General features: G+C 37.3%; 3 protein-coding genes across 5 annotated transcripts; all 3 read right to left on the bottom strand.

Annotated features, from left to right (window-relative positions):
* Window positions 1-178: 178 nt before the first annotated feature.
* Window positions 179-5,690, bottom strand: LOC102707742 (glutamate receptor 3.1). Of its 3 annotated transcripts, XM_040520802.1 has the most exons (8): window positions 5,610-5,675; window positions 5,400-5,487; window positions 3,934-4,271; window positions 2,466-3,814; window positions 2,107-2,384; window positions 1,736-1,767; window positions 1,236-1,642; window positions 179-916 (listed from the first exon to the last, which is right to left on the bottom strand). In XM_040520802.1, the coding sequence occupies exons 3-8, from the start codon at window positions 4,196-4,198 to the stop codon at window positions 434-436; spliced, it is 2,814 nt and encodes a 937-aa protein (XP_040376736.1). In that variant the 5' UTR covers window positions 4,199-4,271; window positions 5,400-5,487; window positions 5,610-5,675; the 3' UTR covers window positions 179-433. The 3 variants fall into 3 exon arrangements, with proteins under 3 accessions (XP_040376736.1, XP_015688793.1, XP_015688794.1); XM_015833307.2 differs by lacking the exon at window positions 5,400-5,487 and having other exon boundaries at window positions 5,610-5,690; XM_015833308.2 differs by lacking the exons at window positions 5,400-5,487; window positions 5,610-5,675 and having other exon boundaries at window positions 3,934-4,313.
* Window positions 5,691-12,689: 6,999 nt separating this feature from the next.
* On the bottom strand, window positions 12,690-17,294 carry LOC102707461 (signal peptide peptidase 1). The gene is made up of 12 exons (XM_006646724.2): window positions 17,253-17,294; window positions 16,742-16,860; window positions 16,501-16,616; window positions 16,268-16,419; window positions 16,090-16,175; window positions 15,803-15,930; window positions 15,612-15,662; window positions 15,215-15,301; window positions 15,049-15,118; window positions 14,172-14,308; window positions 13,624-13,701; window positions 12,690-13,086 (listed from the first exon to the last, which is right to left on the bottom strand). The coding sequence occupies exons 2-12, from the start codon at window positions 16,779-16,781 to the stop codon at window positions 13,000-13,002; spliced, it is 1,032 nt and encodes a 343-aa protein (XP_006646787.1). The 5' UTR covers window positions 16,782-16,860; window positions 17,253-17,294; the 3' UTR covers window positions 12,690-12,999.
* Window positions 17,295-19,001: 1,707 nt separating this feature from the next.
* On the bottom strand, window positions 19,002-22,086 carry LOC102705695 (protein canopy-1). Its single transcript, XM_006648171.2, has 9 exons — window positions 21,890-22,086; window positions 21,538-21,564; window positions 21,224-21,303; window positions 20,809-20,881; window positions 20,542-20,599; window positions 19,966-20,020; window positions 19,763-19,787; window positions 19,577-19,668; window positions 19,002-19,385 (listed from the first exon to the last, which is right to left on the bottom strand). The coding sequence occupies exons 1-9, from the start codon at window positions 22,013-22,015 to the stop codon at window positions 19,355-19,357; spliced, it is 567 nt and encodes a 188-aa protein (XP_006648234.2). The 5' UTR covers window positions 22,016-22,086; the 3' UTR covers window positions 19,002-19,354.
* Between the last annotated feature and the right edge of the window lie 756 nt (window positions 22,087-22,842).

Raw genomic sequence — 22,842 nt, 5'->3', positions numbered from 1 at the left:
TGTGTTCAGTACACTTCAACCAAGCACAGCAAGGACATATATTCCCTTCTAAGATAAAGCATTTCAAACACATCCAATTTCATATGGTTTGCACGGTAAAATCGAAGACTTTTGCCTCCTCACACTGATTCAGGGCCAAGGTATACAGCAAGCATGACAAGAGAAGGTATATGAAAAATTAATCAAACAAACATATATATTTCCTCCATTCAAAATACCATCAAGTACAAGAATAGCAGCTTCTATACAGTTTTTCAGTTGCCAAAGTGGCCTCAGATGATTTTTCTTGTCCATCACCGGGTTGCTTGAAATCTACAGATAGCATCTTGTGCAGCCTCTGGTTCTGTTCTCTCAACTAAATTGGGGAGGCTGGGCCAAAGATGGCATATCTCAGATCCAGAATATAAAATTTTCTCAGCTTTTTACACACGCACTAATTCTCTAAGTCAACAGCATTACCATTCCTGACTGACCTCACAGGCCGTTCTATTTGAAGGACAGTAAAGTTGCTCACTGGTGTTGTTGGCGTCGAACTCAAGGACCGCTTCTTCTTTGGTGGCTCCTTGTGATCAAGAAATGAGAGGAACTTTCTGCAGTCGCATTTCGGTTCTTCCTTTGGGGATATTGGCGCTTCTGGAGTTGCTGGTTCTTCTGGAGGTACATGCCTGAGGAATTTGCGTACAGCGATGATAAAGTAGATGAGCAGTGCGATGACACATGCCACACCACAAATAAGGAAGAGGCCCCAGAAGCTCTCAAGGCGGAGCTGGTTTGAGTCAACGAACTCGGTGTTGTCAGCTGTGCACTCGCCCGTCTTGAGCCACTTGTCATGGATCCGCTGCAGCTCCCCGTTCTCTGATAGTGACAGAATTGCAGTCGACAGGTCAATTTGCAAAGGGGAGTCTCTTGGAAAGGCCTGGTAGAGTGAACTCTATTAAGCACTATGTTTTCATCATGAAGAACAAGTACACAACAGATTTTTGACATCTAAGTCAAATAAGTGCATTAAAGTACTTCACCAGCTATATTGACAAAATATGTACTAACTTAAAACTCATGAAACTAAAACTAAAAAGTTGCCATATGTATTCAGTATAAAACTCATGAAACTAAAACTAAAAAGTTGCCATATGTATTCAGTATTTTCGTAAGAGAATTTGATTTCAGAATTTTGATGCCATGTTGCTTTGTTTTTCTAATCCATATTAAAGAAAATCAAGTTTAAATGTACTTACAAATCCCCATCCTCTACTGGTGAAATCCGAACCGGCTACAGCAATCCTGCAATAAGTTGACAAAAACAGTTCAACATAGGGGCGCTCATCTACAATGGCCATCACACCTCCTTTCTTAGGGCCACGCTTGAGTGCATCAGCATATTCTTCTGGAGAACCAAGAGCTTTCAGCCTCGACCGTGAAATGTTCAGCTCCCTGACCATGTATTCTTCTGCGAATGAACCAACTTGGAAACCAATAGGATCATCACTATTTTTCAGGTCATCAATTCCTCTGATAGAAGTATCAAGTTGTTGAACGGTCAGGATGGAAGTAAGACTTGCAGTATAGCTGGATTGAATGATTAAAACAACAAATAGCCATATGATCAAGACACCACGTCCTAAGGTGCTCATGGTGTTTTCTCCTGGGAGCAGAAAGAGATGAAAGCAATGCGTCAGACTAACATGTTGTTCTTGCCTCCCAAAAGAACACATAACAGAAAGGTTGGTTTACTCACTATGTGCAAAAAACAAGGTCGAAAAGCTGAACCTGTAGAACAAAAATTGAGAACAAAGTCACAAATCTGGTTCCAAAGAAGCACACCGTCATGAGAACAATGTGCGAATAATGCATCATACTATTGTATGAAATAGGTTCTGCATGTGCAGAGAGTATGTAAAACAAAGTTTAGGTGAATTGTTCATCACTACCCTATTTGGAGATGCTAACTGAAAAACTTGGCTATGTCGAAATATAGACAAACATGATTTTAAAGTGCTAGCTATGTACAATATATTGCAAAAAGGATTTTTTTTTTATGTATCTTAATATCTGTAGGTTGGTAGACAGGTGGGCAGATGATGCAGAATGTTCAAATAAGCCCCATACCAGAAAATAGTTATTATTTGTTCTCGTGGTGTGCCACGGAATTCATCATTTATTCGATGTTCAAGAACCCAAACAACAGCACCCACAATAAGAAAGAATAATCCAGTAATACACCACATCTCCAGAGTGAATGGCTGCAAGAATGCCCAGGAATTTGTTATGTGCTTTTTAACCGGAGCCAAGATAACCAGGCCTGATTCAATGAAGGGCTGGGTGAAATCATTAGCCACAGTCCGGCTCATTGTAATTGCAATATCCCCTATTGCTGCATCAAACTCCTGCAGAATAAGAAAATTTTGATCAGTGCCATAGATAGAACATGCGAAAGAAAAAAAAAAACTTCACTTGTCCATACTTACATTATCCTCAATCATTTGTACGAGTTGATCATAATGAGGATTTTCAGTACCAGTCCCAAAAGGTATAAACTTGTAGGTCACAGGATAAGGAAGCAATGCCAGAGCCTGAGTAAAGACATCGATGCAATAACCCTTCATTGATCCAGTAACATTATCTTTTGTGACAAACTCTTTGAAGCTAAACCTGTTGGGGACACCAATTTTCAACTCCTTGGCATTAGAAGGAAAAACCCAGCCTCGAGGCTTCTGTGCAGTCTGCCCAGGCCAAATGACATCATAGATATGTTGATTAGCTAGAGAACTGTTGGGAGGCTTTGAATAAAGAACCTCAGGAAGGACAGTTGACAACAAACGAGAATAGTTTGACCAATAGCCAACTGTTCGCATGCCATTTCCAATAATATTTATGACATCATAGGCAGGATGAATGAGGTCACCGGTAGCATCAAATTGCACTTGCCCAGACACCCCCGTGAAGTTTACCTTTCTAATCTTCTCCAACAAGTTATTTCCCATATCAAAAACGCTCATTGCTTCAAGGTGAAGAGTACCTCCAGTTTCATCACGCAGCCTTGAGTCATTTGAAAAGGAAATCTTCCCACCATCATCAAAGAAAGCATCCAAAGCCCGAGCTACTGCCCATACACTATCATAAACATAAAAAGCATATGAACTTGTACGGAGATCACTGTGATTGTATGTCTTGCTTAAACTGCTCCACCTGGAGATCAAATTACTCTTCATCTTTGAGTTAGCAATGTGTGGGCGTAAAGTGAGAACTCCTTGCATACCATACATAGTATCAGCAGGAACTGATGAATTAGCATCAAGATAAGCAGAAAGCCAATCAGTTGCAATCCATACATAGCCATTGCCCATCATGCTTAGTTGGTTGGCCAGAGAGAAAATCTTGAGTCCAGGTCCAGCACCAGTATGAAGGATGATGACACGAGACTCCATATAACTAACGCTGACCAATAAATTTATGAGGTCACTCTTTTTAGCATTTGAAGAAAATCCAACCTTGTAGGAGATTTTGCAGCGCCTTTGAGTAAGTGCATCATCCAAAGCAGCAATGCCATTTCGGCCATAATCATCATCAATATATATAGCAGTCACTATCTTCCAGCGGTAGTAGTCAACAATAGCAGCCACAGCATCCATTTGATAGAGATCACTGGGAGCAGTTCGAACAAAGAACGGGAATTGAATTGATGACAAAGTTGCATCAGATGCAAAGGACATTAAAGGGACTCGGAGCTCATTTGCTACATATGAAACGATATGTGCAATTGTTGAGCACTGTGGGCCAATGATTGCAATAACATCAGTCTCCATGAACTGCAAAGCTGATATAATGAATGTGGTATCATCAGAATTCCATAACACAAGCACACTCTATTTAACAAGGCAAAAAAATCATCGTGCAAAACGACATGTCGGAGAAGAAGTATTGCATCTAGCATACCTTGAACCATCCCAAGGAAACCATCATCACAATTTGTATCTCTCATGTCAACTTTTAAAGTTGTGCCATTTAGAATTGTTGAATCAGAATTGATATCCTCCAAGGCTGCCTGGATAGCAACCACCGAAACACCTCCGATGGTGGAGTTAAATCGAAGAATGGACCCAATATTCACGGTAGAAGGCCTTGCGGCTAAGCTCCTGCAAATCCCATCAGGGAACAGGACCAGGGAGAGAACCAACAATATGAGAAGACCTATTTTCATCTGGCTCAAATGGTGTGAAGTATATTGGAGACTTATTCACATATTTTGCTGATTATTGATGAGTTGGAAAACCCTGCCTCAAAAGAAGATAAAGTAGCTGTTATTGGGATAACAATGCATAAACTATTACTCCCTCCGTTTCATAATATAAGACTTTTTAGTCTTGCCTAGATTCATATAGATGCTAATGAATCTAGACATATATACAAGTATATATTCATCAATGGATGAATCGAGATAAGACTAGAAAGTCTTACAATATGAAACGGAGGTAGTAAACCATAATTCTTTGGAAATTGTCGCAACACATGCAAATTACTATCGGCATTTGAAGTTTCAGCCCAATAATTGAAAGGTAAATAACAACAAAGAAAAGTAGCACACATAAGTGGCGCAACAAATGCCAATTCGAAGGAAACAATTATGAGAACAAGAACGATAGATGGATTATATGTTGCAAGAAAAGCAATGTGGCATAACAATTAACAAATGCAGATGATTGAACTGGATACATTGAATGGACTGTGAAAAACACTCATTTCTGGTGTGCTGTTGCTCACATAATGTTATTTTGAGGTAGCATCACACAATGTTTTGGTTGATGCAACTTATCCGGTTTCATAACAGTAACTAACATCCAGCTAAAAGAAAGGTAATAGTGGTCCAAGTTTCATCTGGCAAGCATAATTCAGTGCCAGCTTTGTTCATACGGACTCGCCCAACAAACCATCCAAGAAACAAGGTGGTCCTTCAGTAAAGCAAAACGCATAGTATTGCCATCTTAACTCTATGCCCAGATTCAATGTTGCCGCACACTTTTGCTGTGAAGAGAAGAGCAAATGCTGCAGGGCCAAACATTGGATTGCACCAGGCATAAGAACCCCATGGATGTATTTTATTCTATTCCTTGTGTCCATCAGAGAGCAACAAGCAAACAAAATAAACATTCTGCACAATGTTCCTCTCAGACTTCTAGTGGGGCTTATGGGAAGAGGGAACAGTGACCAAACTGGCAAGCAACCAATGGACCTAAACATAATTCATGTGTTCTGGGCCAATCTAGCAATGGGATATGAACGGACTTAGCCTCCAAGAAATCAAAACATGGACACCTAGGGCCAACAATCAGACTCCCCAAGAATGTCAGGAACCTCTAGTGACAACTAGAAACCAATAAATACTATTTGGAATAATCAACAACCTTCTTTAGGTGCGGGGAACCAGCCCAAGAACACAACTTCCCCGCGAAATCTTTCTCAAAACCCAAGAAACAACACGGATGCTATTCACTGGCACAAGTAAAAAAAAAAAGATGAGATTCGAGGCCAAGAACCAGAAATGGCACAAAGATGCGTTCTTGCTCGCTCTGCGGCGGAAGCAGCAATCCGGGGAGAAAATTTTTCTAACTTACTAGTCGGATTCGGTGCCTCCCGCAGAAAATATGAAATCTTGGGCTCGCGGGCAAGGCGGCTGCTCGACGGGAGGGATCGCACGAGCTTTCCTGAAGCTCATTTTCCGGTGCTGGGTATATAGGCAGGCGGAGAGGGGAGACAGAGGAGGGAGACGGTCCATGGCAGGTGGGACCCATGAAGAACTACTAGAGCAAGATGGTTAGAGAGGACATGATCTGCCACATCTTCCATGAACCCATTCATAATTCCCAGTTGGTAAAAACTTTATTATAAATCTGTCTTCTTTCGATTGTTAGCTTTGAAACTTGATTATAAATAGTTTGAAACCCGACTTTGGAGTTAATCTTAGAGAGTCTTCTTTATCACATGTTTTCTCTAGCATTCATTTTTAAGCTGTAATAACACAGTCCATACAAAATTTTGTCCATAAATTATTATCATTGTTTTGATTTTTGCTTCTGTTTATACTTATAAGCAAAATTTCAATTTTAATCTTAAATTTATTGTTAATTTAGGGTTTTTCACCGAAATTTATCTTCTATCCTTGTCTTTTAGATCACTAAGAATACATATATAAAAATGTATTCATAAATTATTTTTCATTTACAAATATATCTTTTCACCCCTCAACAGTCGTTGATCAAACGCTAAGAATTGGACCCTCTTTGTGCCTACAATTACTGGTCAAATCATATGTTTGATGTGGCTCAACTAATCCGTCCATAGTGAAAGAAATTAGCTTCTGACTACAAACCTAAACACTTAAACATTTTGAGGAGGGAATAAATTTATAGTAAGGCTCGAAAAAAAGTTATCTTTAAATCTAAAAACCTCATCCAAACAGGCAAGTGCAAAAGAATTTAAACGAACGGATTGCAATGTTCTGAAGCGACATTGACAAGGACCTTAACATCATGGAAGAAATTAAGCAACGGTCCACGAGATACACGTGGTGGACCAGTGCTAATTAACTCCATAATTAACCTTTCCTGATGATGCATGCATCCACGTGTCAGGATATTACTGGGCAAGATTGCCTCCAGTTAATTTTTTTTGGCAAATCCGCCATGACTGGCTGGCTGCCATTGCTGCCAAAGCATGCAACCTTGAGCCTTAGAGTGTCTGATTGGGCAAAGAAAGGTATATACACACACATTTTTCCTCTCTCTTTTTTTCCTTGACCATTCTACAGTCATTACAGTATTACATGGCCCTGCTGATATTTGGTTAGATTAAATGCAATTAGAATAAATTTACGAGCATCTGCTCATCAGTTGGCCAAGAGCGAATTATATACCAGACATAATATTAGCGGTTTAAAAATAACATGTGAGTAAAACGTATACATATACTTCTATTCTAACGATTTAGAAGTTAATGTCGGAAAAGAGCTATAAATATAGAGCTTGTACTGAACTTCAAAATTAAGTTCTGAAATACGTTTTAGGGTACACAATTGAGCAAATAATTGGGTTGGATTGGGGCCGCGTTCGGCAACGGCTGCTACATAACTCCTCTCTTTTTCTGCACGCACGTTTTCCAAACTACTAAACGGTGTATATTTTATAAAAATTTTCTATATGAAAGTTGTTTTAAAAATCAGATTAATCTATTTTATATTTTTTAATAATTAATTAATTATGTACTAATCTATTACTACGTTTTTCGCACCGGATAACTAATCCACCTCTCGCCATCTACCGAACGCGGCCCCACATGGTAGTAGTATTCTTCTTTCGTTAGATAGGAATGAACGAGGTGTCAATCAAATGTTCTGTCTACATCTGATGTTTTTTTTGTACATCCGTCACTCTCGTACGTTTTGGTATGCAATTAGGCCCCGGATAATTGCTCTCAGAATAGATATGTAAAATCTCGATTGGAATTTTGTGCAATTAATGTACGATCATGCATATCTCACTTGAAAATATATATTTGGAGCATCTCTTTTTTCAGAGACTGACAAATACAGGATAGGTGAGGAGCATGGAAATCCAAACTTCCAATCGTTTTCAGTAAAGTGCTGAGCTTAAAGAAAGGAAAACGATAATTATGGGAGCAAAGTGCTAGTTTGTGAAAGCGATTGGATTGATATCAGCTGCAAGTACACTTAGCTCGTTTTCAATAAAAATCTACTCCCTACGTGTTTTCTATGTGTTTTGACCTTGAGATATATGTTTGATAGTTCGTCTTATTAAAAAATTTTATTTAAATATGTAAAATTATAAATTATACTTAAAGTTTCTATATTAAATCAAATTATAACAAAATAATTAATAATTATATATTTTTTAATAAAATAAATGGTCAAATGTAAATATAAAAGTCATCGGCGTCATATAAAATAACATGGAGAGAGTACTAGCTAATTAATAGTATCAATGTAAAAATATAACCAATTGGCCTGTAATTTATATATTCAAATATGCCTATTGCATGGCTTTATACAATAAATTAAAGAAAGTTGAGGCACCGGTGGATAGCCACATAATTTTCCTAAAATTTACTTTTCGTATTTTATTACTTAGTGATTGAGTTAATAGTACAATTAAAAATATTTTCTTATTTTTATGATCTGTCGAATAAAATTTGACGAAATTACATCAATTTAGAGGGAGAAAATAAATTAATTAGGTCGACGAATAAACCGTGCAATACATTTTAGCTAGCACGAAAAAAAAATCAAACGTGTATCACAAGATCATCGACGAAGCCAGAGCTGGTTTTATATCGTTCTCATCGACTCATCCTGCATGGACTGTAGCAAATTAGTTGAGCCGTTCTCCTCAGTTCATTGAGTCGTTCTTTATTTTGATCCTGTTTCTCATGCATAGGGGGTTTACTTTGGAGCATCCTTAGACCTCATAGAATTTATTTAGTTTATGATTTTTACGGGGCATATTTTATTTTTAAAAAAATCCTTGTAAATGTTTTCATCGTCAATTAGTCAAATTACAAGTAAATTGAGTGTAAATATATAACATCCTAACTCGATTGAAGCTAGCAATGATATGTTTTTAAGTCTATGTGGCCTAGAATTGGCTGCAGCAGTGGTTTAATATCACCTTCTGGATTAACCCTTTCACACGAAGCGAAAGCGAAAGTCTAAGCAGGTTACTATACATATGAATATGAATATGGATCCGTTCAGTGTAATATTACTTTCAAATAATATTTAAGTCAGTAAGAATATATCTCCTAAAAGATAATGGTCAAAGTGTAACCTTGAGTTTTTTTTAAAAAAGACAGACATATGCTTTATAAAATCTAAGGAGGTCGTAGCACGAGTGTGTAGTAAAAGAGAGTGATGGATGTTTCTGGTCATACTCTAGTGATGAACTAGCCATGACTAATTACTCGTCTCTTTGAAAATGACACCATATTTTAAATCTACCTTTAACTATAATTTTCTAATAAAATATATAAAAAATTAAATGTTTGTTTTTATTAAATACTCTTTATAACTCATCTTTATATATTATCCTGGTGTTTTTAAGCTAAATATTTTAAAAATTATCAATAACTAAAGTTTAAAAGTTTGATCATTTTTTATTTAAAACGATAAGAATTATATAATTGGAGTAAGCGGTAAATATACAGTATTAGAGGCTTGAGATGAGCATTAATTTTAGTTCAAATGTCATTCGACCAACTTGAAACTTCGTCAGAACTCCTCTAGATTCTTTCAAGAACCTTTTTTTCACGTGAATTGAAGCACATGCATCGATCCTATCGACGATCAATCGAATTAATAGACCCAAATAACCATGTTTGTAGTGTAAGCAAGTCCTTTTCTTATGCTTCGTCGGCATTACAAGCTAAGCATCATACCATTTCTGGTTAGGGCAACTTACAGCTTTATTAATTGTCCTTGTTGCTTCACCTTATATGAACAAGCTGGTCGGGCGATCAATTGCATTTCGCAAATTATTCCAGCTTATTGCATACATTTTTCCAGCTATGCATCAAAGCATTGCTCCATGCATAGTTATATATGATTTATGTTCAAGGTGTAGATGAAAATCCAGCTCTGATTTAAGCAATTGGTTTAGACGATATTCACAAACAAATAGAGGTATCTATTTTTAAGGTGTTGTTATGAAGAGTACCTCGTAGGCTTTATGCTTCTAGGCAGTTGTAGCAGTATAAACTATTGCAAGACAACGTGATATGTTCAGACTATATATTACCAATGTCTCAAAATATAAAAGTATTTTTAGTTTATTTAGCAGAGGTTAATATTGAGAAGAAAATATCATAGCCCCGTTTAATAAATGAGGAGTGAATGGTGGTGAGAGGCTACGTGGGAGTAAATGGAAATAGTTTTAAACGAGAAGTGGTTGATGGAATAAGTATGACTATAAATAGTAATATTTTTAACTAGATTTAAATTCTAAAAATGTTTTGGAACAAACCAAGTAGATTTTTTTTCAATTTTTATATAGCTATGCTCATTCCTACTTGTTGCAGAGGCTAAATATTTTCCTTGTTTAATAAAATCTGCAATCATCTTTATATATATATATATATTCTGTTTTGCTAGGCATCACTCTATGCGAATAACTTTTTGAGCTGTCAATTCAGAGTATATCTGCATGCATGCCTAGGCTAGGTTCCTTTTATTTTCTTTCACTTTCCCTTTCCCTTTGAGCACGTCGGAACAAGACTCCATTAAAAGGGAAGAAGAATTGCATGGTATATAATGAGATTTCCTAGTCATGGTCACATGTGATTAGCTAGCATCTGATGCAGCTGCCTGGAAAATTCTCCGGCTTAATTAATTAATTAATTAACTCAATCTACACTTGAAATATCGATGTGCAAATTAATACATATATGTATGAACATTATTACATTAAGTCGATCGGCATCTCTCAAAGTAAGCCAGAAGCACAGCTATCTGTGATGTTATATAGTGTGTTTTATAGCTACAGAAAGTGGATTTTTGGGCTTTGTATGGCATATTGTATGCTGTATATCAAACAGAAAGTTGATTAGCTAACTTTCGGTAGTCCACTGAGAAGAAAGAAGAAAAAGCAATAAACCAATTATAAAATTGTAGTAATGCACACGACCTTACAAAGCAATTGAGAAAAAAGTATGATTCCTTATTTGTGTAGATCTGAGTTTTTGTGGCTAAATCACCCAACAAGCAACGTCGATTCTATCTTGTGAGTGTTTCGGTTGAAAGTAAAAGCTTTTTTTTAAAAAAAAAATAAACCTTCGGCGTAGTGATGATAACATCCGTAAATGTTGAAATTCTGATTTGTTGTTGTTTCGTGCGTGCGTGAATTCCTTCATTAAGAATTGAATTTCTTAAGCTGTATTGGTTTATCACTGCTCTACATCTACTGATGTATCCATAGACAAGAGGTTGGCCGAATAACAATGTTTGTCGAATGTAGGGACTAGCAGAAGAAATGGCTTAACATTTAATTATGGATTGTGCTTTTGCAATGCAGAGCTTTTCAGCGCGCGGGGCTTGTTTTGCCCTTGATGAGAAATTTCAAGGGAGACTTGTTGGCTGGGTGGATATCAGCGAGGAAGAAAATTGTAAAAGAACGCAAACGACTTTTTGACAATATAAGAATTTTCATGGTTTGGAGTATATGGCTACAGAGAAATGACATGATTTTCAACAGTAACTACAGAGCGGCGCAGGATTTGATCGACATGGCCATCAACCTTGGACGCGAGAGTAGTCATCTTTTTGGGTTTTAGAAAGCTAGAGTGAACGCTGCCGTGCATGACATGCTTGTCTGTAATGTAGTGTGGTTGTAGCCAAACTTTTCTATCTCTCTAATATAAAATGGCAGAACTCATGCCACCTTCCTAAAAAACATCTATTGAATGTGCGTCCAAATGCCACATGTTTAAATGTGAATGACATGTTAAAAGATTCTCTTTTAGTCACTTGAGTAGTCAATGTTTAAATTTTAAATTGATTGGATTATCTTTCTAAGCATCTGATTAGCTTTTAAATCATTAAAATGATTGAAATCATAAAAATTAGTCGTAAATACTTATATTATAGTACAAAATTTAAATTTTAAAAATACTTATATTTTGGAACGAAAGGACAAATAATTATATTTTAGAACGAAAGGAGGAAGCAGGAGTACTACATATCATATTGGGGCCACGTTTGACTCATGTTATCTTATGATTTATCCCATATAAAAAATATAGTAATAGATTAGTATATGATTAATTATTAAATATAAAAATATAAAATAGATTAATATGATTTTTTTAAAAAATATATTGAAAATTTTCGTAAAAAATACACCACTTAATAATTTAGGAAACGTGTGCGCGAAAAACGAGAAAATCCGAGAAGCGCAGCCTGGGTCCAAGTTTTAAGGAACGGCTACTAACCTTTTTAGGCAGAATGGTATAGGTTCCAAGTTGAGTTCAAGGGTTAAACACAGGACTGGTGGATGTCATGTGACTCATGTCCCAGAAACTAGGACCACTGCGACTATTTGTCAAACTAATTGAGGGCAGACACAAGAAACTGAGATTTAATCATCTGTAGGGAAAGGGGGGGAAAATCCAAAGACAAGAGAAAGTGAGAGAGATGCGTATCATATAGGTCATGGCTTTGGATGCCAGCGACGAATTGGGTTCGATGCCTTGACAAGTTCAGTCACAGCACACCACAACACATTCTGACCGAGAAGACACGGTTAGTTTCTTGTGCACTCAAACTTCCATTCCTTTTGCAGAAGTAGTAATAGGAAGCTAAAGTAAATTCTGCTCTTGACCAGCTCTTCAATATCTGCATTCCACCAATGTCAACAGTTTAAAGCAACGGTTTTTCCTTTAGAGATTAATTGGGAGTTCTGTAAACCCCACTCCGATGCATATTAACTCTTAACAGATATTACTCAGAAAAGAGTATTAAATCCTAATTCAGTAGAAGTGTGAAACAAGGATGTAAATAATTCACTCTTTCAAGCCTTTTGCGAGAAAAATTCCTGAAAAGGTTTCTGCCAGATCCAGAAGTTGGGATGCACCTGCATGGTTTTGTTAATCAAACAAGAGAGTGTACTACCAAGAAAGATATCAGAGCTCTATCTGCCATACCAAAAATTCAGGTAACTTTTTCCTTAGTACCGTTATAAATCAGTCAGTACTAAAGCAAAAGGAGGTAGAGGAAGTCAAGTCACTGGATCATATTGCCATTGCCTCTTAGAATCTACTCCTCTTCTACTGACCAGACCAAACAATTCTGAGAACAAAAAGGTTCTATAGCTCCAATCATTTCTAAGTTCTTAAGTGAGCTGGTATCCGAGAGGTCATCCAGCCTACTTAAATGCCGATGACCTTACATGAAATTTCTGTCTGTCTTTTCTTGTCCTCAAGATATGAAATGCTGTTAGAGCGCTACTCGTCTTTTTTGTTTTGTTTGGTGTCAGTGTCTTCTTCAACAGCTTCTTCCTCTTCCGCCTTTGACTCGTTGTACTCCAGGAGCTGGCAAAGTAATAAAATGTCAGTAAGTGTAGCATTTTAAAAAATGTTTAGTCATAAAAGATAAGAAAACAAAAGGTGATTTTTGCATTGACACCAAAGCATTCCATCTATATACTAGAGATCATGAAGTGTTCTGGGCCTTTCAGAACCTGAGTCACCTGTAACAACAGCTACAGGCCAGATGATAATAAATGGGGCTCCAGGCTTAGAAAATTAAAGATTTAGCTGCAAGTTATACACAACATCTTGAACATAGCAGCACCATTCTATGAAACACTAACACTAGCTTCAAGCGATGATACTAAGAATTTGTATACGCTATCATATATAGAACTAGAGCCCTCTTTCTTCCATGTCAAAAACAGGTACTCACAACGGTTGAGTTTTCAGTAATTAAGCAAAAAGGGTGCCTTTCAATAGCATAAATACCATTGCGTACAGTGTACACACTTGATAACGGTATTCATTGAGCAAACTCTCAAGGTTCAGAGTAATGGACAAGGTGGGAATAACCATGGTCAGTGGTAACAAACTTACTGGCTTTACTTCTCCATTCCACAAACAGTGAACAGCAACAAAACCAATCACACCAGGGACAATGTACAAGAGAGCAGGCTGCAAAAAAACAAAGAGGGCAAAAGAAGAGGGTATTAATATCTGAGAGATGACAGAAATCAGATGCAACTATCTTCTTTTTATAATTGGAGTAGGAGTAACAGTTGGATCCTGATATAGTTTTCTTTCTTTTTATTTTTTTCCCTTCACAAGGTATATAACTTTCTTTGTACTACACTACTACTAGCAAAAGGCATGAGTTCGCTACAGATAAAATTGAGAAATACAGGTCCTCAAACATTTCTGATGTAATATTAAAGCAAGAAATATTGGGATGATCCCAAAAAAAAAGGAGAGGAGGTTGTGTGGTGGCAGATTCACCACCACAATTACCTTCAGTTAATTAATGTACGTATAGAAGTTTATTTTATTCAAATAATCTATGTGTAGGTTCTCCCTTATCCTTATGATTTGCCTTGAAAAAAAGTGGAGGAAGCATGATGGCAAGAATCCCGATTAACATGACTCACCTGTGCAGCTTGAAACCAGTTCATCACAATTATTGTCACCGTCAAGCCCACAGTATAACCCAGATATGCACTATTAAAGTAACGGTTCTTAATTCCTCTTGAAACATCAAAACGCAGTGCTAGCGCAACAAATATACCTGAAAACAGAAGTGGAAGCGAATTTCATGATGACAAGGAATATGTGAAAATTTCGTGATTTTCAATAATGAATGGTGCAGAGGCTGCTAAGAAGAAACAAATAATCTGTAGCAAGTACCATCAATAAGTTTACATCAGTGCTAACTAAAGACAACAAAGAGTTCAATGCAACATCCAAAAATGGCACGTACACACACATTCCAACCAATCAAAATTATCCCTGGAGAAGAATGATGAATCAAATGCCAATGCTTAAAATTCAAAGTGGAACTGATCCGTTTTATTTCATATGATTCAACTATAGCCAAGTAATATCATCACCCAGAACTAACATGAAACCTCACTATACAACAACTAAGTAGTTTGAGCTAACTTCGTTGCACTCATCTGAGTAACAAAGCAGTTGAAGTTATGATTATTTTCTGGCAAGACTCAAACCTACGGCTCTAGTGTCAGCAAAAAGAACTCATATCCAACAGCTTATTTTTCATTTCTCAGCTATTCACCTTTAGAACCACAGAAAAAAAGTACTCAAATGATATGGTAAACAAATAAAATTTTTAAATTGGATACTTGTTTTTTTTTATCAAACAGTCCAGTTGAACAAACAGCTCGCTATGGATCACGAGTTCAAACAAGTCGTCAACCTGATACGGCTGTCATCATCATCACTATGCAATAAGAAATCACAGAAAGGACAAAAAGTAGTACTAAGCATTGTAAAGATTTCATTACTAACCAGGTATTACAATGTCACCAAGACCAAGCATAGAGAACGGGCGTGCAGCATCTCCTGTTGGAAATAGAAGCTATGCAAGGCAAAAATGGGGGGCAAACAGATTAACCTTTTAAAACAGTGACACGGCTTGAAAACAAGAACAAATTCACACATGAAGAACACTAACCTTTATTGGAGCATCAAATGATTTAGCAACACTGACCATAACTGGAGTGAAGAAAACCCAGAAAATATCATAGAAAAAGAGTCCAGCCTGGAAAAAAGAGGAAATGCCATGATACATGAGCTACAGATTAATAATGTTTTATGCATTACAGCGGGCAGTACAATGGTTTCTAGAAATATAGTGGGACTTTGATTTCATAGGCAAAAGAAAGACAATCATAAATTCTAGAAAATCAGATAATTCAAGCTGCACTTGACATGCTCCACTAAATAATGATTTTGATAGCATAGTGGTAAGAGAAAAGTAAGATGCTTGGGTGGCCGAAATAATAAGAGGAGTTTTGAAAAGTTCCACCAGAAAATACAAGTTTCACTGTTTCAGTACAAACAATCCATACCAAGAGAATAGCACCAGTTTTGAATGATCCCAGTGATAGCATCTCAATTCCCTGGAAGACAAAGGGAATTAGGGTTATGTAAAGCTTGGGAGGAATATAAAATATATTTGCGAGGCTTTGAATACGAAATTGTTTTACTAATGCATGTTAACCTTATATCTCAATTCTCAAAAATGACAACAAGATCAAACCTGAATGCAGAAAGCAATCCCCAAAACATTGTTTGCTAGCCAATGCTTCTTCGCAGCATACCATACGCAAAAGAAAAATCCAGGGATTGATGCAACAACTTGGGACTTGGTAAACTCCACTGAGAGCGCTGAAATAAGAAGTTAATAACTTAAAAGACCACCAATGCTTGCGCTTGTAACATGATGCATAATTGCACAGATCTGACATGACGTATATAAATGCATCAATCTGACATCAGATACACAATTGTGAGAATCAAAATGCGGTGTGGGTCACACAGACATACAGTGGATAAATGGAGCACGCCAAACGATGTCATTATCATTCCATTCCTTTGGAAGGAACCGTTTCATGGAAGGCAACAATGTTGCACTGCATAAAAAATAAACAAACTCAATTGAACAAATAAAGTATTAATTAGTTACATGTGTGGAAGAACTCTTCCAAGGAGAGCTTGAGCTTACCAGAGAGCGGCAATGCCAAGAATGAAAAAGTAGGCAGTGAGAACAGCATTGACCAAGTCTTTTGAGAGAAACTTGAATAAGAGGAACAGGGACAGAAGCATAGCACTTCCCACCAAAGGGAATCGCATAGCATGCTCCTTGGACATTGTCTCCTGCACAAATGCAGAAACCAAGTTATTAGTGGCCAGCAGATGGCTCAGTATGTAACAAACAAGCTGAGCCATATTGCTTACAGAGGGAGGAGTTGGCTTGACAGAACGGTAACAGCCCACATAGACGGTTAGACATGCTGTCAATATCACATTCAAGTTTGGGTTTACATTAACCACGAGGGGCGCCAAGCTCAAACCTGCATACAGTGTAAAATACATAGAACTGCAGCTCAGCAAATAATATTCAGTCTGATCACAGGACTAGAAAACGGTAACAAAAAGTTCCAACACCGTGATGGCTCAACTGAAGCCACAAACGTGCCTGCAAGAGCCAAATTAGCAGCTCTCTCGTGTGTCTTCATTGTCACGGAAACAATCAGCCAGGAAGATTAGCTCTGAAATTTCCAAGTGAATGCCAGGTGCTTCACAGTTCTGTCCCCGCTGAAACACAAAAGATAATTAAGGGAAGGCCAGTTTTCAATACTAGTATGCTAGCAAGAGTGAACGAACGAGCTACTACTCATTATAGAGTACTACGTTGGGAGTGATGGTGTGCTCCACACGAGCAACCAAACCTAACAGCTTCGATCCAGTGAATTTGTTCGTATACCCTAGAGAGCAAACGGCGCCTCCTCCCCAGTACTCAAGCCGAGAGCAGCAGCACACCAATTCCGCGCAATCACAGCACGATTCTCGACCGCGCGGGGGCTAGGCTAGGCTAGGCCGGCGACGAGATGGGGGAAACGCGGACAGCACGGAGAGGTCGCTACGTGGATCTGAGCCGGAGCAGCACAGGGGAATCGGAGGAGGGGGAGGGGGAGAGGGAGGCGTACCTAGGGTGGATGGATGGACGAATAGATCCGGTCTCGCCTCCCGCCGCCGCCGCCGTCGTGGTGGTCGCCGGCGAGGGGTTGGGCTCTCGTCGTCGTCGTCTTCCCCCACGCCGATCTATATCTGTCTCCTCTTCCTCCTCTGTACGTATCAGTATCACCTCGACTACTATTCTATTTTATTTTATTATTGTTATATTATAAAAAAGTATATCTTTGCATTTATTACATCATCTTTTCTAAAAAGAATTCAAACCTGGCCCTTATTTTCTATAGCAACCAATAAATGAAAATCCAAAGCAATAAATAGCTTCTTTTTGTGTGTGTACTTTTCAAATTATGTCATGTGTTTTTGTAATTCTAACATGACCTTTATTTTCTATAGCAATCGATAATGAGAAATCCAACGAATAAATAGATTCCTTTTTATGCATTTTGCTTCACGATTTTTCTTTTGTAAATTCAAACAAGATCCTTATTTTCTATAGCAATCAATAAATGAGAAATCCAAATGAATAAATAGCTTCTTTTTTGGTTTGTTTATTTTGCATATTGCCCCTTTGGGAAGTTTGTGGACTTGAGATGGCTCATGGCTATGCTTCAAGTGTCAAAGTCAACTTCCGCGTGCTCGTGGTCTCAAATTTCAAAGTTGAAACCTTTCTTTAGAAGCCTTCGGTTTGCACTCGAGATTACTACCGGCTCCACTGAAATTTCACAGGATTTAGGTCCTGTTTAGATGATTAAAAAATTTTAGGATAAGTATCACATCAAACATTTGACCGGATGTCCGAATGTATCTTGGGACACAGATGAAAAAATAAATTTCACAGCTCGCCGAGAAATCGGAAGACGAATCTTTTTCAGCCTAATTAAGCTGTCATTAACGTATGTTAGTCACTATAGCACTTATGGCTAATCATGGGCTAATTAGGCTCAAAAGATTCATTTCACGATTTCTCCCCTAATTGGATAATTAGTTTTTTTTTCATCTATGTTTAATGTTTCATTTAGGTGTCTAAAGACTCAATGTGATGTTTTTGGAAAAACTTTTGGGAACTAAACGAGGCTTTAGATGGGAAGTTTATTCATTTTCAAATGGCACCTGAATTCCATAAGTATTTATATTTGTTTGGTGATGATTCAACAAGAGGCATTTCACAAGAAAGACACCCTCAATTACCACTATGCATGAGCACACACGAAAGGAATGAATTGTACTGCTACATCCACCCTAAAATGTAGTTATTTCTAGCTATGAATATAGGTATAAACCATGTCTAAGTTTATATAGCAAGAAATAGCTAGTTTCTTACCCACCCTGTTCTTTTTCATATTTAACGAATTAATGCAGATTTTTCCCGCCTTACTAAAAAAAACTGATTTTTATAAACTTATTTATATGAATTTCTTGCAATAATATTTCAAATCCTTTCTAAAGTTTAAAATAGTTAATTCATACATTCATACATCTTAATAATTAAAGCAAATTGTCCATCTTTTGAGATATTCAGTCCAAAATACAATACGAAAACAATTTTTGTATAGCTGGAGATCATACGAGAATCGTGTCAAAGGCCCTGTTTTGCAATGCAGAAATCATTCGGTGAGAAATTTGAATTCTTAACCATAAATTTCATGTAAACTATCTTTCAAAGTCCCCCACCGGGCTGATTTCAACCGTATTTTAGTATGCAAAAGTTGCTTCATGTTCGAATGTTCTCAACAGATCAGTCCATACAGACAGACAGAAACTTGAAATCTTAACCATAAATTTCATGTAAACTATCTTTCAAAGTCCCCCCTTGAATCAGTTAACCGGGCTGTTTTCAACCGTATTTTGTATGCAAAATTTGCTTCATGTTCGAATGTTCTCAACAGATTAGTCCAGACAGACAAGACACTATATGGAACGAATTGCAATTCCCTGGCCTTTTTAAGGACAGGAATTGCAGTAATACAACACATGAAATTAGATTGAGCAGCTTCATGTATGAGTCTGACTGAAATGTTATCAGAAACAATTTGATTTTGTTCGTTAATGCTTTCCAGATCTCCGCCTGCTTTGCTTTGCGGAATAAAGATGGTGCCTGAACGAACGTTTGGTGTCATAGCTCATCGTCGATCTCGGTGGTAGCACTGGAGATGGCAGAAAAGAAAAAGATGAGAAAAGGATTGTTGTGAGCTAGAGCTGGAGGAAAGGAATTCTGCAAGTACAGTAAACTATTATACAGTTGCCATGGCATGATGGGAAAAATGTTCTTTTGGAAATCACTGGACAAAATGAATATATCATTCATCTTCATGATGACAAATCAGATATCACATACCTTGTAGACAGACAGTGTTTGCTAATATCTTCACAAAGTGCTCTGCTCACATTTCCTGATTCTGCAGAGCTTGATTTTATCCACTCAGCAAGCTGCAACCAGACAAGTTCTAGATAATTCCCTGTTTCACCAAACATATGGAATAAAATAACACTGCATAATTGTCACCCAAGAGAAGCAACCTACCTCATCCTCAGTGTCCTCCAGTAACCTGCACCATGAGTCAACTTTGTCAGTTCATAAACTCAAAATACACAATATGCTAATTTAGAAGCCACACAAGGCAAAAGGGTAAAAGATTATATTTATGCAAGCAATAACTTGGAATTTCCAAAGCATATGGTAAAGAATTTATTTATACAAGCAATAACTAATCTGCAAATTCATACCTTCCACAAAATGTGGATAAATTTTTGGAGTGTGCTCGTGCTGCGGCCTTCTTTTCTACAAAAGAACAATGATGTAAGTAATTCACAGTTAGTAATTGGAAATACTATTTCACACAGGTAGCTAGTAATTTGGAATACTATTTCAGTGATTCTACATTTCTACTACAGTAAGTGCATTGCAAGAACCACAGGGGTAGCACATGTTGTTTGCTTCTCATTGGCATTAATATATCCCAAGAGTCCATTTGCATATATGGGATGAAGGTCATCTAATATAATCCAAGATTTGTTGGTATATTCAATTATTATGGATCCATGGCGAGCATATTAGCAATTTTCAGTTATTGTGATGTATTCCGCAAAAAGGAAAAAAGGAAATGTTCAAAAGCTCAAAACAGGCTAGCCTCTGAATGTACAGTCTAAATCTTGGGCTGTGTCTTGCCTGAGATGGCACACGTAAGAGAATAATTAAGTAGGATGAGTGCATTAACATAGTGAATACAAGAAAGTATGGACCAGCCATAGCACTCCAGTTTCTATTGTACAGTTACAAGTCATCAAAATGTCCAAGGTTACCAGTTTTAAAACTGTTCCAGTCTTCTACCTTCACCCAGCCTTTTTCTCCTGATTCCAACTGCATACAGTAAAAGTTGTTAGACAGCTAAAATGCTTGGATAGATGTTAGCATAGGATATATCAATAACATCAGATAAAAATGTTCAGATACCCACAGGTATAGCTTAGTATCTAAAAAGAACTGAAACGGGCATAGCCTCAAACATACGATCATAGTGTGCAGGCAAAAAAAAAAGCAAAAATAATTGGACAGATTTATTGGTCTACCTTCTGCAGGGTATAATCTTGCATCTTATCACATAGGTCATCCAGAAGCTCAACGACCCGAAGTTCACTTACTCTGCACCACATATTAATGGCAAAAAGGTTTGTATCTTTATTAAGCAAGTATGTGAAACCAAATAACACCTAAGATGAACAAGGAGACTCTATATTTACTGTTAAAGTAACAATGATCAATACACAGTTTCTCCCCAAAGAAACATTTTTGCATAGGTAAATATGGTAGATTGATCGTATGCTTGTCTGCAGTAAAAAAAAATGGAAGCAGATGTGCTCAACTATACAACTGCATAATAGAAGTGTTGAAATGTCAAATGATAAAAATGCTGTAAGTTTTGTCACATATCATAATGTTCTCCATAATGATTGAACCGAGAAGTGATCATGCTGGTTAACATACCTGTAATCAATGACCTTTCCTTCACGCTGTCCTTTTGAATTTAATCGGTTGCGCAAGTCCAAGTGATTCCTTGGTTTCTCCTGCAACAGAGAGATCTGGAAAGTTAATAATTTGCCCATAACAAGAAAAAGAGTAATAATCTATACTAGTATTAGGATTATGGGAATTGTTGTTTTGAAAGAAAAAAAATACATACTGAAGTATTTAAGAGAATTATGGAGATATACTTTGCAATACACATAAACTTCAATTAGCATTTTAAATTATGGCAGAATAGTTAAATCAAAAAGAAACTGAAAAGAGAGTTTACTCACGCTTGAAATTCCGATCTCTAGCTCCGCCTGCAAACAAGATCAACCGAGACATCAGATCTCTACAATGTACACTCCACATTAGTACTGAAACAACATGCTTTGGAAATTCTACAATGTCTCAGGAAATGCCTGAAGATCTAGGACACTACGCCCCGATCTGCCACCGGGCCACTGCTTCACAAGGAGTTGAAAATACGTAACCTTTAATGCTAATCACTTCCCCCCTCTGATGTAACATGATTTTACTACGAACTAAATTGCTTAAACTCCACAGGATGAGGGAATTGTGGTGCGCGTATGAACTGGCACTGACGAGAAAAAAAAAAGGAGACGGAAGGGAGAGGGAGCTGACAGCAACGGCCTTGCAGGCGGCGCACTTGTCGCCGATGGAGGAGGCGGAGGCGGCCGCCGCGAGGATGGCGGCGAGGAGCAGGAGCAGGAGCACGCCGGATCTGCAGGCTGCTCGTCTCGCCTCCATCTCCCTCGCGATCTCTTCCCACACTCCGCTTCGTTCGTCGCGGTGGTGTTTTTGCAGAAGAGACCTTGAGGTCTCGCGCATCTTTAAATGGGTCCGTACTAACAGAAGCTTCTGGACTTTGCAGAGGGATTAATTTTTTTTTTTTACCATAGTTTCTGGCTCTTTGTTAAGGTTGAGTACTTAGTTTGAGATGGTTGGAAAGAAGATAAGGAGAGTAAGGTGGTTTATTAGCGTATGAATAATTGTATATTAGTTAATTTAAAGTAATATGATTTTTAAAGCAATTTTTATACAGATATTTTTTTTATAAAAAAGTTAAGAAGCATGCTGATAAGATACGAAAGATTGTCCTCCTGTATGTTTCTCTCAATCCGTGTCTGGTAAGAGGAAAAACTACTCATGGTTGAAACACACAAACAAAAGAAAAAACATTTGTATTATGTTTTTTCCTTGAAAATGTTTTCTTAAGAAAATACAGGGTGTCAAAATACATGTTAGACAAGGATGTTAGGCAAGGTGTGGTTTACCGTAAGCCCGTAACACTTAAAAATATAAGTCTTTGAATGGAATCATGTAATAAACAAATAAAAGAGTGAGGTCTAATTTGTGATACTTTATATTGCTAAAATTTCACTTGATTACCATCGAACCTTTTTTTTACTTTGGATTAGATAATTTTAATATTTTTTCACTTTGCACATAAATAGGGGAATCCACAGGTGTATTTGAAGTGGCCCAAAATAAATCTTTTATAATAAAATATAGCCTACACTAGAATTAACTCTAAAAAATTTGTGGCTAGCAACATCTATGATAATGAGCCAAAC

Source organism: Oryza brachyantha, chromosome 2, assembly GCF_000231095.2.
Source record: "Oryza brachyantha chromosome 2, ObraRS2, whole genome shotgun sequence".
Lineage (NCBI taxonomy): Eukaryota > Viridiplantae > Streptophyta > Magnoliopsida > Poales > Poaceae > Oryza > Oryza brachyantha.
The sequence above is the reverse complement of the archived record's forward strand: the minus strand, read 5'-3'. Positions and strand labels throughout refer to the sequence as shown.

What these genes read in the sequence shown, in the direction of transcription:
- LOC102707742 (XM_015833307.2), bottom strand. Translation starts at nt 4,198, where the DNA reads ATGAAAATAGGTCTTCTCATATTGTTGGTTCTCTCCCTGGTCCTGTTC. An exon ending in TACAAATGATTGAGGATAAT is followed by an intron (nt 2,385 to 2,465) that starts GTAAGTATGGAC and finishes CTTATTCTGCAG; the next exon opens with GAGTTTGATGCAGCAATAGG. An exon ending in CCAGTAGAGGATGGGGATTT is followed by an intron (nt 917 to 1,235) that starts GTAAGTACATTT and finishes TCACTCTACCAG; the next exon opens with GCCTTTCCAAGAGACTCCCC.
- LOC102707461 (XM_006646724.2), bottom strand. Translation starts at nt 16,781, where the DNA reads ATGAAGACACACGAGAGAGCTGCTAATTTGGCTCTTGCAG. An exon ending in TGCTAATTTGGCTCTTGCAG is followed by an intron (nt 16,617 to 16,741) that starts GCACGTTTGTGG and finishes CACTGTATGCAG; the next exon opens with GTTTGAGCTTGGCGCCCCTC. An exon ending in GGATTGCTTTCTGCATTCAG is followed by an intron (nt 15,663 to 15,802) that starts GTTTGATCTTGT and finishes TTTGTCTTCCAG; the next exon opens with GGAATTGAGATGCTATCACT.
- LOC102705695 (XM_006648171.2), bottom strand. Translation starts at nt 22,015, where the DNA reads ATGGAGGCGAGACGAGCAGCCTGCAGATCCGGCGTGCTCCTGCTCCTG. An exon ending in CCGCCTGCAAGGCCGTTGCT is followed by an intron (nt 21,565 to 21,889) that starts GTCAGCTCCCTC and finishes TCTTGTTTGCAG; the next exon opens with GCGGAGCTAGAGATCGGAAT. An exon ending in TTATCCACATTTTGTGGAAG is followed by an intron (nt 19,788 to 19,965) that starts GTATGAATTTGC and finishes CTCATGGTGCAG; the next exon opens with GTTACTGGAGGACACTGAGG.